The following is a 15,730-nucleotide window of genomic DNA, read 5'->3' as shown; positions in this document are numbered from 1 at the left end:
AGTGTGGAACGGATGAATTCCAGAATAAATGCCTATGTTAAAAGCTTAGGACACGTTAATATTTCAGCAGGCTCTCACAAGTTTGCCCGCATATGATGGTCAGCCACTTACTCATTTGGCAAGTCTTAGGAGCCCTTTCTGTGCAGGTCCTGGATGACGGGGCCAGAGAGTAACAAGGGTGGTGCCAGGGTTTGTCTGAGTTCTTGCTCCTTTCTTGCCCTCTTTTGATAGGCAGGGCACCAGATGCCATTTTCTGTCATTTCCACAGCATTTTGGATGGCACTGAATGAATACTTACTCATTTCAGGTTCATGAGCAAAGACCATTTGATAGAGACCACATTCTCCTATTCTTTCTTCTTTACCTACCTAAACATTCATTTCTCTTTTTACCTTTAAGATTGTTTGACTTCTTTAGGAAAATAATATTTCACGATGACTTTTTACTCAGAGGTTAGATGAATGGATGGCTGGACAGATGGACAGACAGATGAATGTCTTATGTGTTTATCATGTTAAGCAACCATCTGGTAAAATGCATGCTCTTGAAGAATAAGGACAAAATGATGACTAATCCTTGACACACCTTACAAATGAACTACCTGTATGTGCATCTTTAATTTTCAGTCGTGTATATTTTCTTTTGTTTTGTTCTCCTTTAGCATGAAGTCTATAATGCATAGTGGGAATTTCTGAAACTTCTTTCTACTTCATGCAAAGCGTATGAGTTGTTGGTCCCCAGGATGCTAAATCTCCATTCAGGAGGCTGTGGTCTGTTGCTTATTAAATATAAAGTGTTCCTCTCTTTCAGCACCACACAGATTTTATACTACTCCTGTGAGGCCCAGAATATCTGACAAGCCACACATCAGACCTGGTAAGTTGTTTCTCTGATGACTTAAATAATCAGCAGGCCGGGGAAGATATGAAATGGATTGAAACAGCCAAATATGTCAAAGGGGACTACACAGCCTTACATTGCAATAAGAGACATACAGAGAGACTCTGATCCATGTGGATAAGTGGAAACGTACTGATGAATCCGGAAATGTGATAAGACTAGACTTAGGATTTTAAGGATAATCAGATGCAGAGATCACTATGAAACTTTACTGATATAAACGTATTTTTAAAATAGTGTTAGATGATTTTCCATGACAGTTATAGAGATAGCATAGAGTTAGTTATGACATGATATTATTTAATACTTTCAGATATTCTTTCTGTCTTAATAAAAGACGGTCTCTTTTCAGCATGGAAAACCTGTTCTGGGTGAACATTTTTACTTGATTCCTTCAGAGAATAAAAATATCACAAGTTCTAAACAGCAAAAATAAAGTTACAATTATATATTGGAAAATACGTTAAATTTACTAAATTTTCCAAAGGTCCTAAAATCTCCCTCACTGGAGCTTGTTCAGTAAAAAGTTAACTTGGAGGGGTTTAGTTCATGGAAATCACTCTTAAGCTGAGACACAAGTTGAACCAAACGCTGGTATTTTATTTTTCTTTGTGATTCTAAGGAGTCTTAAAGTTCCAAATGATGAAACCTGCTTACAAATGAATGTTCTTGGTGACTGCATCTTTAGAACAAAAATTTTATATTCTCTGATTTATGGAGAGTCCATGTATTTTTTAAATAATTTTCCAACTTCTAAAGGTAATTGGGCACAGAAATCTTTCATAACCACGTGTATCTCCCTGTGACTTGCGTGTCATGGTAGGTGTTAAGAGCTTAATGTGAGACTGGTTATATTAAACATTTCTAAAAAGTAAGCAGTAACAATCATGGCTACTAATGACCGAGCACTGGCCATGTGTCCTGTGAGGTACAGTTGAGGAAGCTGAGAAACAGACGAACTAGAAAGTGGATCAAAGATGAGCAGTATGGCTCCAGAGCTTCTCGCATAAGCACAATACACTTAGTGTTCTTCCTTAAAGAGTTTTCTAAGTGGATTATAAAATTGGTCACTTCTTAAGGCTTTGGTAAGGCTATGATTTTCTCCCGAGCAGGAGAGAAAGTGAAATGGTTTCAAGTTCTGTGTTTGACAATGGACTTTGTGAAAGGACTAGTATAATGAAACCTCTGTACCTAGAGATTCCCATGAAAGGATGTGGAAAGACTCCAACTTATGAATGGAGGCCTTGACAAATACACTTCAGATTTTGTTTTTCATCAGGCATATGTAGTCCTGATCTTTCTTCAGTTCCATTTTGGAACATAGCTAATGCTTATAAATGAAGCGAGATATTTCCCACTTTGGATTATAAATTCCTTTGCCAGCTAACTTTTTCAAGTCAAGTATTTGAAGCCCAGTGATCATCTCAGAGTACAAATTCAGGTCTCTATTTTCAAATTCAAGTCTATTATTTTTATACAAGAAAGTGGTTTCTATACTCTGAATAATAGTTTTTGGTAAATCATCTTTTTTATTGCCTAGTTAAATGACTTTCAATTCTCTGAGAAATTTTGTTTCTCTTGGCTGCAAACTTTCAATAAGAAAATGAACTATTTATATCCCACTTTATTTTAGTTCTGAATAGGACAACTGCAAGACCTACTAGACCCAAACCCAGTGGGATGCCCAGTGGGAATGGAGTGGGAACAGGTAAGAATCACAAATGAATTCCCTTTTTATCCTGTCAAAACTATGAGCGTTACTCAATTTTCATGATTTTGTTGAAGTCATGTTTTAATTTCCTTTTTACCAGTTTTTAAAGTTCTTAGTAAATCTATAACTGAAAATTATAGCTCATTCCAAATCAAAACTTCAAATGTCTCTAAAAATAGTGAAGACTTTTTCACTTTTCTAAACCTAGTCTACTAGCGACTATATATAATCTTCCTAAAACAATCCTGATTAATTATAAATTGAGTGAAAACACTAAAAATAGCTATTTCCCCTAATTGCAAAATACTTTTTATACACAGACTGGTCCTTGAACTGTAATTAGTTGGTTTTTAAGTTTATAATTTAACAAGTACCATTAAACATTTTTTGAATAACTGCATCTGTTAGCAATCTGACATATGAAATTCAAACAAGAAATATTTAATCAGAGCAATTCGCATGTGGTTATTCTGGTTACAGTCATTAATGCTTTCAAGTCATTCATAGCTCTTATCTAGTCAGATCTATGGGAGTAAATATCGTGTATGTATCTGTGCAACAATCCTGCATGTTTTACACATGTACCCCAGAACCTAAGGTGCAATTATATATATATATATATATATATATATATATATATATATATATATATATATATATAATATATAAAAGAAAAAAGAAATTGGTGAGGAAAAAATGTTTAAAAATCTCTCCTGTCCAGGTTTCGGACTTACCTGAGCCCACCTTCCTTTGATTCTGCATAGTTTTGATCAGACTTCTTTATTGCAATGCAGCTGTTCACATAAGTTTATTTTCTTCTCGGAAACGATTCCGTCCCATCCACACTCATTTTCAGCCTCTGCTGACTCTTTTAATGCATCATTTTTGTGTTAACTACTTTCATGTTCAGCTTTGACATCTTACTCTGAATATTTATCTTTATTATCCATCTCACATATATTTTCCTACAGTTTTTCTTGCTAATGTTTTTAACTCAGATATTTCACATTTTAAAATATTAGTTAAAGATAAAGGAAGTGTTTGCAATCTATAGGACATATTCTTTTTAATTGTATTTAAAAAAATTTTTATTTCAACACCTTTTGGGTTTTTGTTACATGGACAAACATGAATGGTTTTTTTTGTTACATGGCTGAATTATATAGTGGTGAATTCAAGATTTTAGTGTCCTCATCACCTGAATAGTGTACACTATACCTAATAAGTTATATATTTTTATCCCTAGCCTCCTCTCCCCCTCCCCCTCAGAGTCTCTAAAGTCCATTATATCACTCTGTATGCCTTTATGTACTTACAGCTTACCTCCCACTTTCAAGTGAGAACATACAATTTTTGGTTTTCCACTCCTGAATTACTTCACTTAGAATAATGTCCTGTAGATCCATCCAAACTGCTGCAAAAGACATTATCATGTTCCTTTTTTATCACTGGGTAGTATTCCATGGTGTATATATGCCAAATATTTCCTTTATCCACTCATTAGTCAGTGGGCATTTAAGTTGGTTCCATATCTTTGCAATTGTGAATTGTGCTGCAATAAACATACATGTGCATGTGTCTTTTTCCTGTAATGACTTACTTTCCTTTAAGTAGATATCCAGTAGTAGGATTGCTGAATCGAACGGTAGTTCTACTATTAGTTCTTTAAGGAATCTCCCAAGCTGCCTTCCATAGAGGTTGTACTAATTTACATTCTCCAGCAATGTACAAGTGATCCCTTTTTCCCACATCCACGCCATCATCTATTGTTTTCTGACTTTTTGATAATGTCCATTCTTGCAGGAATAAGGTGGTATCTCATTGTCGTTTTAATTTGTAGTTCCTATAGGACGTGTTCTTTATGGTCTTAGACCAACTAAAGTTGTGCCCTGGGAAGACTTAAAAAAAGAAAAACAGATTCTGAGGCCTCAAGACTGTAGACCTTTGATTGTTGAGGTCTCTATAAAAATCTTGTGATTCCATAACCTTCAGGAATATCTTGAACCCAGTGTTTTATTTCTTATTTCACAACATCATTGTAGATATTTTCCCTGATGTATGTGTATTTTACACATGTATGTGTAGATAGTTATTGCTCTACCCCAAGGTTGGAAAGTAGCCTGTCGAGACTGAGATCTAAAGTGGGTAATTTTTCTAGCATTCTGCTTTCCAGAGATGTGTCTCAGCTTAGCTGATGTGTCCTATCTATTAAAATCTCCTTGAGACCTGCCTACAGGTATGCAACAAGCCATGCATACACTAGGCCAAGGAATTGTACAAACTACAGCCCCACAAGCCAAATCTGGCCCATTGCCTGTTTCTGTAAATAAAGTTTTATTGGAATACATCTACGTTTCACATACAATGTGTACTGTGTACAAACGTACGTATATCTTGTAATGGTAGAGTTGAATTGTTGTGACAGAGATAGTATGGCCCTCAAAGGTGAAAATATTGTCTAGCGTGGGGTTGGCAGACTGTTTCTGTAAAGGATAAATATTTTCAACTCTGTGGACCATACCGTCTCTTTCACAAATATTTAATTATGCCATTGTGCTGTGAAAGCAAGTACAGAAAAAGTTTGCCAATCCCAGTGCTAGACAATCTCTTTCTCCCTGAGAGAAGCTGTGCAGCTATTTTTTCATTCAACCAACATTTATTGAAAGCCCATCATGGTACCAGGCAAAGCGTAATTCTGAAACCACCTTGGCATGTATGCTTTGGCAGATACTGTTAAATACCTGAAACCTAGGCTCCGTTCTCTACACCCTAATGAGGGAACCACAATTTACTGCCCCCACATGAGTGTGCTGCACGAGAATCCAGTCCCCTCAGGCTGAGGAATGTGTTTTTCTGGGCTGTAAGTAGATCTTCCAGCCTGCTGGCTCCCCGCCCCGGCTTTTTAGCCAGATGTTAGGATTTGGGACAAGGGTGCAGAAACCAATCATCCAGAAATATCACCCCTTTTTGGTCACAGGGAATGAAGTCACTGGTACGTTTAAGAACTGATTTCCCATTTACTCTGTTTGCAAAGTTTTTGTTACCATGGTTAAAAATACCCAGATTGTTACTTCATTTTGGATGATAAATTACTGAAGGGTGAAATATGTAAATCCAGAGATTTTTGGAGGACTCCCATATGGCAGCTGGGGGCTCATTCAGAGGCTCAAGTCTTGGTGCTTATAGAGCTGACTCTGCCCTTTAGAAGATGTGTTGATTAATCCTGCCTGAGGGAAAAAGAAGTCAGGTGGAGTTGTTCTCTGCTGTATCTCTTACTGATTTTCTCCTTTCTTTCATTGATTTTTCTCCTTTCTCTCATTGATTTTCTCCTTTCTCTTCCCATTGCCTCTCTGCTACCTTTGGCCTTTATTTGCTCTCTTCTGACTCAGGGCAAGAGATGTTCACTAGTGTCTCTGGTTCTGGCCCCGGTGAAATGCCCAAACTGCAGCTAGGTGAAGGAGAGCAAGTCCAGAACAAGAGCTCAGTCTCCTGTCCCCAGATCTTCCCACTGAGCCACTCAGCTGCCTTTTGCATGGCCCTTCCCAGTGCTTTCAGGCACCATTGGCTTCCTTCCATTTATATAGGCTGGAGAAGGTCTAGTTTCACAGCTGATTCTCTATCTGATTTGCAAACTTACATCTTAAAGGTTCTAAGAATATGCCTCTGTCTCCACCTACATAGAAAATGGCTCTTTTCTTCCATATTCTCCCTGGATTAAAAAAAAAGAGGGCAAGGGAATTTTTATCTTTGGTCTTACGTATGTATAATGTCACCCTGCAAAATTTGGATTCTCTTCAGAGCTCCTAGATTTCTAACCTACCAGCCTCTGTGACTTGGTGGATTTGCATATGCCTGGTCAGTGACTGCTGTCAGCCTTGGACTGTTTTCTGAGTCCCATTCACCCGTGGCATGGCTGAATGGCACATGCTTGGCAGCTATGGCCATTGAGCCCTCACACAGTGGTGGCAGCTCAAGTCACCCAAGAGACAGAGTAGAGGACTCTAGGAATATATTCACTCAGTGTGACTGTGAGGAATGGCAGGAAGAAAATGATCAGAAGAACACAGTAAGTGTTCTTTGTACAGGACCCTGTGCTTTGCCTCTTAGTGCTGAAGAGATAGACTTTGGGTCCTGGCACGTGTAGGCCTGAATCCTACTGCTTCCTAGCAGTGAGACCTTGGGCAAGTTGCTAAATCTCCCCTTGCCTTGGGTTTTCTCATCTGTGGGATGTGGATCGTATCTCACACACAAAGGGTTGTAAGTGATTAAATCAAGTCATGAATAGTAAGGCACTTGCACAGTATTGGATCAAAAATACTTTGTTTTTCAAGGGCAGAAAGATTTTGGAAAAGGGCCGTAAAGAGGATCTACTCGAGACAACAGCCTACTAGCCTTCTAGAGTATATTAAACTTTTTGTTACCCTGGAGAAATAGTGGTAAATCAAACCTCAGCAAGCCAAGTTACCCCAGTGACACACATGCAGGTATTCTTCAATTCCATATGCCATTCACAGAGTAACCGCTCAAATGAGCCATATCCCTCACCCCACGACCACTGATAGTGAGACACAGGAGGAAGACTGATGAACCATTTGCTTGTGGCCTGCCTATGGAATTAGTCACAAAAGTCACTGCCCCCAGAAACATTTTTTTCCTACCACAAATAAGCAAGCTTTAATTCATGATTCCGTATGTAATTTCTCCATGATTTTACATATTTTATCTCTTAAGCTGCAGAGGGTGTGGGATTGCAATATTAGGTTCATCTCCTGAATTTGATAAATGAATGTGAAAATGTCATCTTATTTTTGAGAGGCAAACCTTCTGTTATATATTTAATCTATCTGCCCACACATTAAATGAAATTGAGTATATAATGTCCCCAAACAGCTTCTGGAACACAGTGAGTCCTCAAAACAGGGTTGTTGTCATTGTTAATGTACTAACTAGTATATTAATTTAAACATTTCATTCCTATTTTTTAATATGTAAATTGTAGCCTCAAATTGGCTTGAATTCTTTTTTAGGACAGGACATTATTTTTTATTGTTGAAATTCTAAAAATGTCTGTTTGTATTCTTTTATAATGAAGACTGTCAGCCAAACCGAGAAAGATTATTTTATAATACTAAAAGAGTATTTTTAAAAATAGGACAAAAACCTAATTAGTTCCCTCTGGGATTGCTACCCAAAGTCCAAGCTTGGGTATTTAGGCAAATGGCTAGTAATAACCACTAGATTATTGAGAGGCTTAGGAGACAAAATGTCACACAAAGTGATTTTCAAATCAGTTTCTTTCAAACGGTAATTTAGAGTTATAGGCCTTCCCAGGGCTAAGTTACAAATCCCCAAAGATCATTTGTGGCCTCAACAGCCTGATAGATAATGCCACTTCAGGAATAATTTTAAAGTCAATTCATTAAGTATAAATCCAAACACATTGGAATTCTAAGGTTTTTTTTTTAATGGGCATAGAGAGATTGAAAGAAAAAACAACTTTTTTAAACTACAAAATGTACTGATGAATATTGACAAAAGGTGGCCAATTACCATAAATGAAATTCCACCTGGTGAAGAATACCACCCAGGAAGGCACCGAGGATGAGTTTCATGGAAGATCTGGACAAAACTGCAATTTACAATGAAATGCTAATTCTGCAGAGAAAACATCACAACTAGTGAGTATCAAAATTAGTTGTGATGTTTTCTCTGCAGAATTAGCATTTCATTTTAATGGGCTTCTATCTGGTTATAGAAAAATATCTATAAAAATATCTATATATTTTATATATCAATATTTTTATATATCTATATTTTATAGATATATAGATATTTTCTATATTATAATATATATTTCTATATAGAGATAGATATTTTCTATATATTTTTATATAGGTCTATATTAAAATATATATTTTTATATAGATCTATATAAAATATATTATTAGATATATACTAGATATATATAAAAATATATTTTATATAGATGTATATAAAATATTTTTATATAGATATAAAAATATATCTAATATTTTTTTTATAGATATAAAAATATATATACTGTTTATATAAATCTATATAAAATATATCTATAGAAATATCTATAAAATTTAAACTCTAGTTTGATATTTTTCTATAGCCAGATAGTAGAAGCCTATTAAAATGTTCTGGCATAAAAACACCAATGCCCCTGCTCTACAAAAAATGTACAATATTACTGACAACTCTACCAAGTTTCCATGGGACATTTTTGCTATCTGATTATTCCCTTTCATTATCTCTGCTCATAGGGATGAAGCAAGCACCCAAGCCATCAGATGCTGTTAGAAATGTATCAGTGGACTCTGCCTACCCCACTAAGAAGCCAGGTAAGGAATAAGATGCTGACTTTTATGATGGCTCAGCTCTGAAATTTGGATGGTAACTGCAGTGTCATTTCTTGTGGCAAAAACAGCAACATCCACACATACCCCAAACTATCAGAACCATGCACACAGTGCATGGGTATTGCCAGGAAAACATTTGGAATACTATCTTTTGAGGAATTAAAAGTGCTCTGTGCACAAATTAAATATTAATAGGAACTTACAAAGTTTTGCTCTTGTGTAATTTATTACAACACACTTTTGCCTGAGATGACTTATGTTCATGATTTAAGAGTATGCTGTATGTAATAGGCCAAAAGTATGGATCTGGTGACTCGGAATACCTTTGCATTGAATAAGGTTTTATTAATGTCAACCACCAGTACACCCCTGAACACACACACACACACACACACACACAGAGAGAGAGAGAGTGTCTTTCTCTTATTAGCAAACAAGGCATTTTCCTCATTGACAATTTTTCTGGAAGATTTTTAAACCAACATATATTATGCCAAAAAGACATAAAATTTTAAACTACGGCACAAAGCTTAAAATGAGGGTTAAGGTGGACTTCTCCAGGCATCTTTGACCTTGCCAACCTTTCTGCAAATTAGAAAAAGGTGCCTGTTTACCCCACCCTTTAGGCAGACAATGAGAGAACCATGCCCTTCCTCTGGGCTGGCAGCCTCACTTGAGAACTCGTAAGTGGGTGAGCAGAGCAGGTGCTAAACTTCGTCTCCTACTTACACCTGACAGGCCAAGTGTCTTTGCGTGGCACACAATTCCCACAACTGGTCACAGTGAGCCTGCTCCCCACAGGTACAGATTTGTTGTTTCAGCCATCAGGATTACCTTGATGTAGTCTTTGAGACGTTCTAAAGGTTTTTGTTTAGTTATGATTACATAATAGAGCTGAGAATGGGGTAAAACACCCACAAAAGGAGAAATTTTATGCTTTAACAATTTAAAACTAAAATGGCATAAGAAATTACAGGCTTAAAATAAAAGGCAACTGGGGATAATGAAGTTCAGAAGTGCTACTGTGAAGTCTATATGGAAATTGAAAGATGTTAAATTCTATATGTGTATACAGCCTTTCAAAACGTAGACACACCTATATACAGTCATCTTTTGGTATCCATGGGGGATTGATTCCAGGACTCCTTAGATACTAAAATCTGAGGCTGCTAAAATCCCTTATATAAAATGATATAGGATTTGCATGTAACCCATGCACATCTTTCCATATGCTTTAAATCATCCCTAGATTATTTATAATACCTAATAGAATATAAATACTTGTTATTATACTGTATTTTGTGTTTTGCTGTTGTTGTATTGTTATTTTTTTTTTTTTTTTTTTTTTTTTTTTTTTTTTTTGAGACGGAGTTTCGCTCTTGATACCCAGGCTGGAGCGCAATGGCGCGATCTCGGCTCACTGCAATCTCCGCCTCCTGGGTTCAGGCAATTCTCCTGCCTCAGCCTCCTGAGTAGCTGGGATTACAGGCACGCGCCACCGTGCCCAGCTAATTTTTTGTATTAGTAGAGACGGGGTTTCACCATGTTGACCAGGATGGTCTCGATCTCTTGACCTCGTGATCCACCCGCCTCGGCCTCCCAAAGTGCTGGGATTACAGTATTGTTATTTTTATTGTGGTTTTAAAAAAATTTTCCAACCACACTTGTTTGGATTAACTGATGGGAAACCCAAAGATATGAAGGGCCCAACTGTATATTCGTGTATAACGAGGACATGTTTTCTATATGCTAAAGTGTTTGTTGTCCATGGGTGCATTACCAACATTAATTTAAAGGAATATCAGAATACATTATTTGTGTGCATTTTTCTATAGAATCTGTTCCCTGTCATCCAACTGCTAAATATCAAACATTATTTTTTATTTTTAAAAACACTGGGTTTTTTTTTTGATGGTGAATATTTGTGATGGCTTTATCTAAAATGCAATCTCTGATCCACAATCCTAGGGACTCGCCGCCCACCCTTGCCACCCAGACCTACTCCCCCACGAAGAAAACCTTTACCACCAAATAATGTCACTGGAAAGCCGGGAAGTTCAGGTACGTTAGGCATGTACCTTCCTTCTCCTGCCATGATTTCAGTTTTACTAGCCAACCTACGCTCTTCTTGGCATGCTGGCAACAGGCACGTTTGTGTTGCTCCCGAAGACTAGACACTGTAAATGACAGCTTTCAGGACTTAGAACCTGACTCTTGGACTGAAAGAAGGAAACCATCCCTCTGCATCTAGGCAAGTTTGCTTCTTAGATGTCTGAGTGCTTGGAGCCTAGGTTGAAGCTGACTCAGACCCTTCAACAAATAGATTATTTTGGACAAGATGCTGTACATTGCCAAGGCCCCAGGAATAACAGATGTGATGACTTGTCATTGACTTATCATTCTGTCTCCTGAAATAAAATCCTATATGTCTCACTGAAAGCTCTCCTATCGAACAGCCCTCATGCCAGTCCTGGTGTTATGGTGCTCAGGGAAAGATTTGGGACAAAAATATTCAGGGTGACTGTAAGGCCTAGCCTGTGTGACAAGACAGGAATATGTTTTGGAGGCAGGCTGCCTCTTACCTCCATGCCTGGGCACACACGTTGCTCCTCCCTATAGAATGACCCCCTCCCAGGCTTGGGACACTCAGACTTCATTCTTTTCTTTAAAATCCTTCCCTAACTTCCCAAGGTAGTCTTAGCGCTGCTGTTTCTCTGTTCTCGTCCTTGACATATACCTCCGTTAGAGCAAAGAGAAAATCGTTTCAGACCTGTTTGTTTGCATACTTCTCTCCTGCTACTAGACTGTGAGCTCTGTGATGACAAAATCCTTGGTATAGTCTCTCTGAATTCCCAGAACCACATCCAGTGCTTAGCACATAGAGAATATTTGATAAGTAATAACAAAGTGAATAAATGAATGAAAAAATTGACCCAGTTCAGAGGGCAGCTTTACCTCATATTCAGGGCTCTTCACTCAGGACCTGCCAGCAAATCGCAGCATGTTCCTCATCTTTTCTCCCTCTCTCCAAACCACTACTTCCTAAGTATCTTGTAGGTGGAATCAGGATACAAGTGTTAAAACAGCTGTGAAAGACGAAACTGATGAAGACTGATGTGAAAGGGAGTGGATGTCACTCTTTTCACAGGATGAAAGGAGGATATTGTGATGGAGCTTATAGGATGTCCCTTGTGCACAGTGAACTCTAGGCCATTTTCCCATGTGCTGAAGGAGAAAGCAGCCTCCTATCCATGCCTCCGGGGCCTTTCTGAGTTAAGGTCCAGTGACATGGCCTTGCTGGGAGACTAGGCTTCCTAGTAAGCTGGGGCATTTCTTGTATTGTAACCTGGGGCAGCTGTGACTGGAGCTCCAGCAGCTTGCAGATCAGGCTGATGCCTGAGTGTGCCACTTGGGGGCCCTCTAGAGTGATGCTGTGAGGCTGAGTGCCTTCAGAAGGTTCGGTGGCCTTGGCGCCTGCCACATAAACCCTTGTTCTCTCCAGTCAGTCTACCCAGCCTGAAGAACTGTAAACACAGTTCACCTCTGAGATGAACCCTAGTCCCTGCTCTCCACCCCTCACCCTCTACTATTCACCTCTAACTCAAGGGAAGTGGCTGTACTGAGGAGCCAGACAGGAGTTGAGGGCTCTGGTACAGATTTGGCCTGATTAGCATCACAGAAAGTGCATCTTGAATTCCAGCCCAATGTCCTGAATCCTCTGAGGCTCTCCCACATATGCCTGTGAGCAGAGTCTGGGACTGCCACATGGCATCTGCCACTTGCCCTCAATCTCCAGATCTACCCAGGCTTTGCTACGCCAGCATTTCCCGTTGACTCTGCCAACTCTGAAAAGCCCTTGTGGACTGCATTGCAACTTCCCTTGGGTTTCGCTTGCCCTCTTATTCTGGCCCACACCCACTAGGGTCAGGAACACGCATCCCTGGAGGCCAGGCCAGAGGCCCATCTGACTACTCAGCAGTGATTCCAAGCTGGGCCATAGTCCCTGGGCCAGGCTTGTATCCCTTGACTCTCTATTGCCCAGGAGTGACTCCTCCCAGGTGGAACATAGAATTCAATCTAGTCTCCTTTCCACTCTCTAAACATCAGACTTGCTGGACCTTGGGATGGATCCAGTTTTAAGTGTTTTAAGAGTGGAGGAGTCACTGTTGAATGTAATAATCAGCGTAGCACCATACTGGCCACTGGGACAGAATCATGGATGTTAACCCTGGGAATCTTTTTCCTTCTTCTCTAGCCATCTTCCGTGCCTGCCACTGAGTCTCCCTGACAGCTCTCATGTTCACCCCTTCCACCCAGTTCCACTGCTTTCGCTTGTTCACCTTCCTTTCTCTCGCCTACACAACTGCCTCAGTCCCTAAAAATAGCATCCAAATCCATGGTATTCAGCTGCTTTCGTGATCTGCCCTTCCTTGCCCCTCCATTCTCAGCTCTTACTGCACCCCAAGTTACCTGTTTAGGCATCTCTCTGCCCCTCCAACCCGACAACACTCTTGTCTTTCCTCATAAACATAACCACTCCGTCTTCCTACGCACCCCTTCTGTGATGTTATCCAGTACTTTTTCCATATTATCTATAATGCTTTGATATACTTGGCTCATACGTCTATCTCCATCAAGCATCAGGTTTTGTTTTCTCTCCAAGGCTGGCCTATAGTGCCAAGCCACATGGTTAGTGCTTGAAAACATTAACTGAATAAATAAATGTTTATAGGAAGTTTGGCAGTGTTCCTATAAAGCTTGACTACTTTGGCTCTACATTACAGGAATCACTTCATCAGGCCCAGTAACTATACCACCCCTGAGGTCGACAGTCAGACCTACCAGAACTCCCTGGGACAGAATAGTGACAGATATAAAGCAACCAACAGTTCCTGCCTCCGAAGAAGAACTAGGTTCGTATGGCAGTCAGTTCTCACTGGATGCTTAGCTGTGAGGTGCAAAAGATTTTAATTGGTGGTGGGGATGGGGGAGTCTCAGTTCGGGGTCTTCTATTTTACTCAATTTTATGATTAATATGGTTCTTTTAATTTTAAAACTATACTTATTTTCAACACTTCCTTATAGAGTATTATCCTTCCCTTAGCAGACATAGAAGAAATTGCCTAACTTTGGTTCATAAAGATCTAGACTACCTAATGCTACTACTAAATCATGTCATTACCAACTACACTTACCTTAATTTATCAGTACATATTAACCACTTGGTTATAAATTTTAATTCATTACTCACACTATAGAACACATCGCAGCGGGACACAGCTAAAGGCCTTATATTGTGGATGAATATGTATAATTTTAAAAAATCAAAATGCAAGCCATTTACAAGAAGAAATATTATCTTTAATCTACAACTTTTCCTTGTATTGTGAAGTTTTTTATCTTTTGCCAAAATTGTTCATTATCTTCCATTCTCAGAAAATATAACTGACTTTAGCTCAAGCCCAACAAGAGAAACTGATCCTCTTGGGAAGCCCAGATTCAAAGGTAAGTATGATTGGCTGTGAATCTCACATTTGACAAGGCTATTTTTGGTAGGTGTATCAGTCAGTTATGACTGTGTAACAAACCACAAATCTTAGTAGCTTCCTATAATACTAAGGATTTATTTTTCATGTCTGCAAATCAACTGGCTGACAGCTGATCTAGGATGTGTTTAGCTTAGTGGTTCTGCTTGTAGCAGCAGGTACAGCTGGGCCTCTTGTAGGCTGGACTCAGGTCCACCCCACATGTGTTTACCCTGATGCCCAGGATGATGAATAACCAACAGTGACCCAGGAAAAGCCATTTTCATGACAATGCAAAATCAAGAAAGGGGTGTCCAAATGCAAAACCACATTTAAAGCTCCTTTTTGCGTCACATTTATCAATATCCATTGGTCAAAAAATGTCACATAGCCAAGTTCAAATCAAGGATTGGGGAAGAATACTCCTATGGACATAAAGAATAGTTGTGAACAACGATCTGCCACAGTAGGAGAGATATAATATGATATAGAGCCCAGTATTTGCATTTGTAGTTTTTTTCTGAAATGTAACATTTGATGAATTTTAATATATGTATACATATACACCCATGAGACCATCATCACAGTCAAGATAATTAACACATAGATAACTTCCAAAAGTTTCATCATGTGTCTTTGCAATCCCTTTCTCTTTTTCCTCCCACTCAACCCCCAGTTCTTAGGTGACAACAGGCCTGCCATACTACAGATTAGTATGTGCTTTATGACATTTCATATAAATGAAAACATACAGTATGAACTCTTGTTGTTAAGCTTCTTTTATCAGCATAAATATTTGGAGATTCATCTATGTTGCTGCATGTACATCAATAGTCCATTCCTTTTTATTGCTGACTAGTATTATATGGATATTCAACAATTTGTTTCTTTAGTAAACTTGTTAGTGGCATTGCTGTTTTTTTACATTACTGATAAAGGTGTTATGACCATTCACGTACATGTCTTTGTAAAGATGTATGCTTTCACTCCTTTGGACAAATACCTAGGAGGGGGGTGGTTAAGTGACATAGGAATGTGTATGTAACATTTTAAGAGACTGTTTTCCAAGGTAGTTGTACTGTTTTACCTTTCTGTCAGCAGAGATGAGAGTTCTAGTGCCTCCAAATCCTCACCAACAGTTGGTATGGTCAATCTGTTTTATTTTAGCCATTTAAATAGGTGTATAATGGTATCTGATTATGGTTTTA

The 15,730-nt window shown here is 38.6% G+C and overlaps 1 protein-coding gene across 9 annotated transcripts in view; it reads left to right on the top strand.

Moving 5' to 3' along the window:
• ABI3BP (ABI family member 3 binding protein) overlaps positions 1 to 15,730 on the top strand; it is a 243,215-nt gene that overhangs the window by 204,829 nt on the left and 22,656 nt on the right. For all 9 annotated transcript variants that reach the window (XM_064374567.1, XM_064374565.1, XM_064374564.1 and 6 more), the window contains 6 exons: positions 811 to 876; positions 2,534 to 2,608; positions 8,902 to 8,979; positions 10,966 to 11,058; positions 13,782 to 13,910; positions 14,434 to 14,502. In XM_064374567.1, the coding sequence (XP_064230637.1) occupies positions 811 to 876; positions 2,534 to 2,608; positions 8,902 to 8,979; positions 10,966 to 11,058; positions 13,782 to 13,910; positions 14,434 to 14,502 (510 nt within the window). The remainder of the gene's footprint in view (positions 1 to 810; positions 877 to 2,533; positions 2,609 to 8,901; positions 8,980 to 10,965; positions 11,059 to 13,781; positions 13,911 to 14,433; positions 14,503 to 15,730) is intronic.

This window comes from Aotus nancymaae, unplaced genomic scaffold (genome assembly GCF_030222135.1).
Source record: "Aotus nancymaae isolate 86718 unplaced genomic scaffold, 86718_ANA_hifiasm-v0.15.2.pri h1tg000011l, whole genome shotgun sequence".
NCBI lineage: Eukaryota > Metazoa > Chordata > Mammalia > Primates > Aotidae > Aotus > Aotus nancymaae.
This window is presented reverse-complemented; position numbering and strand designations above follow the sequence as displayed.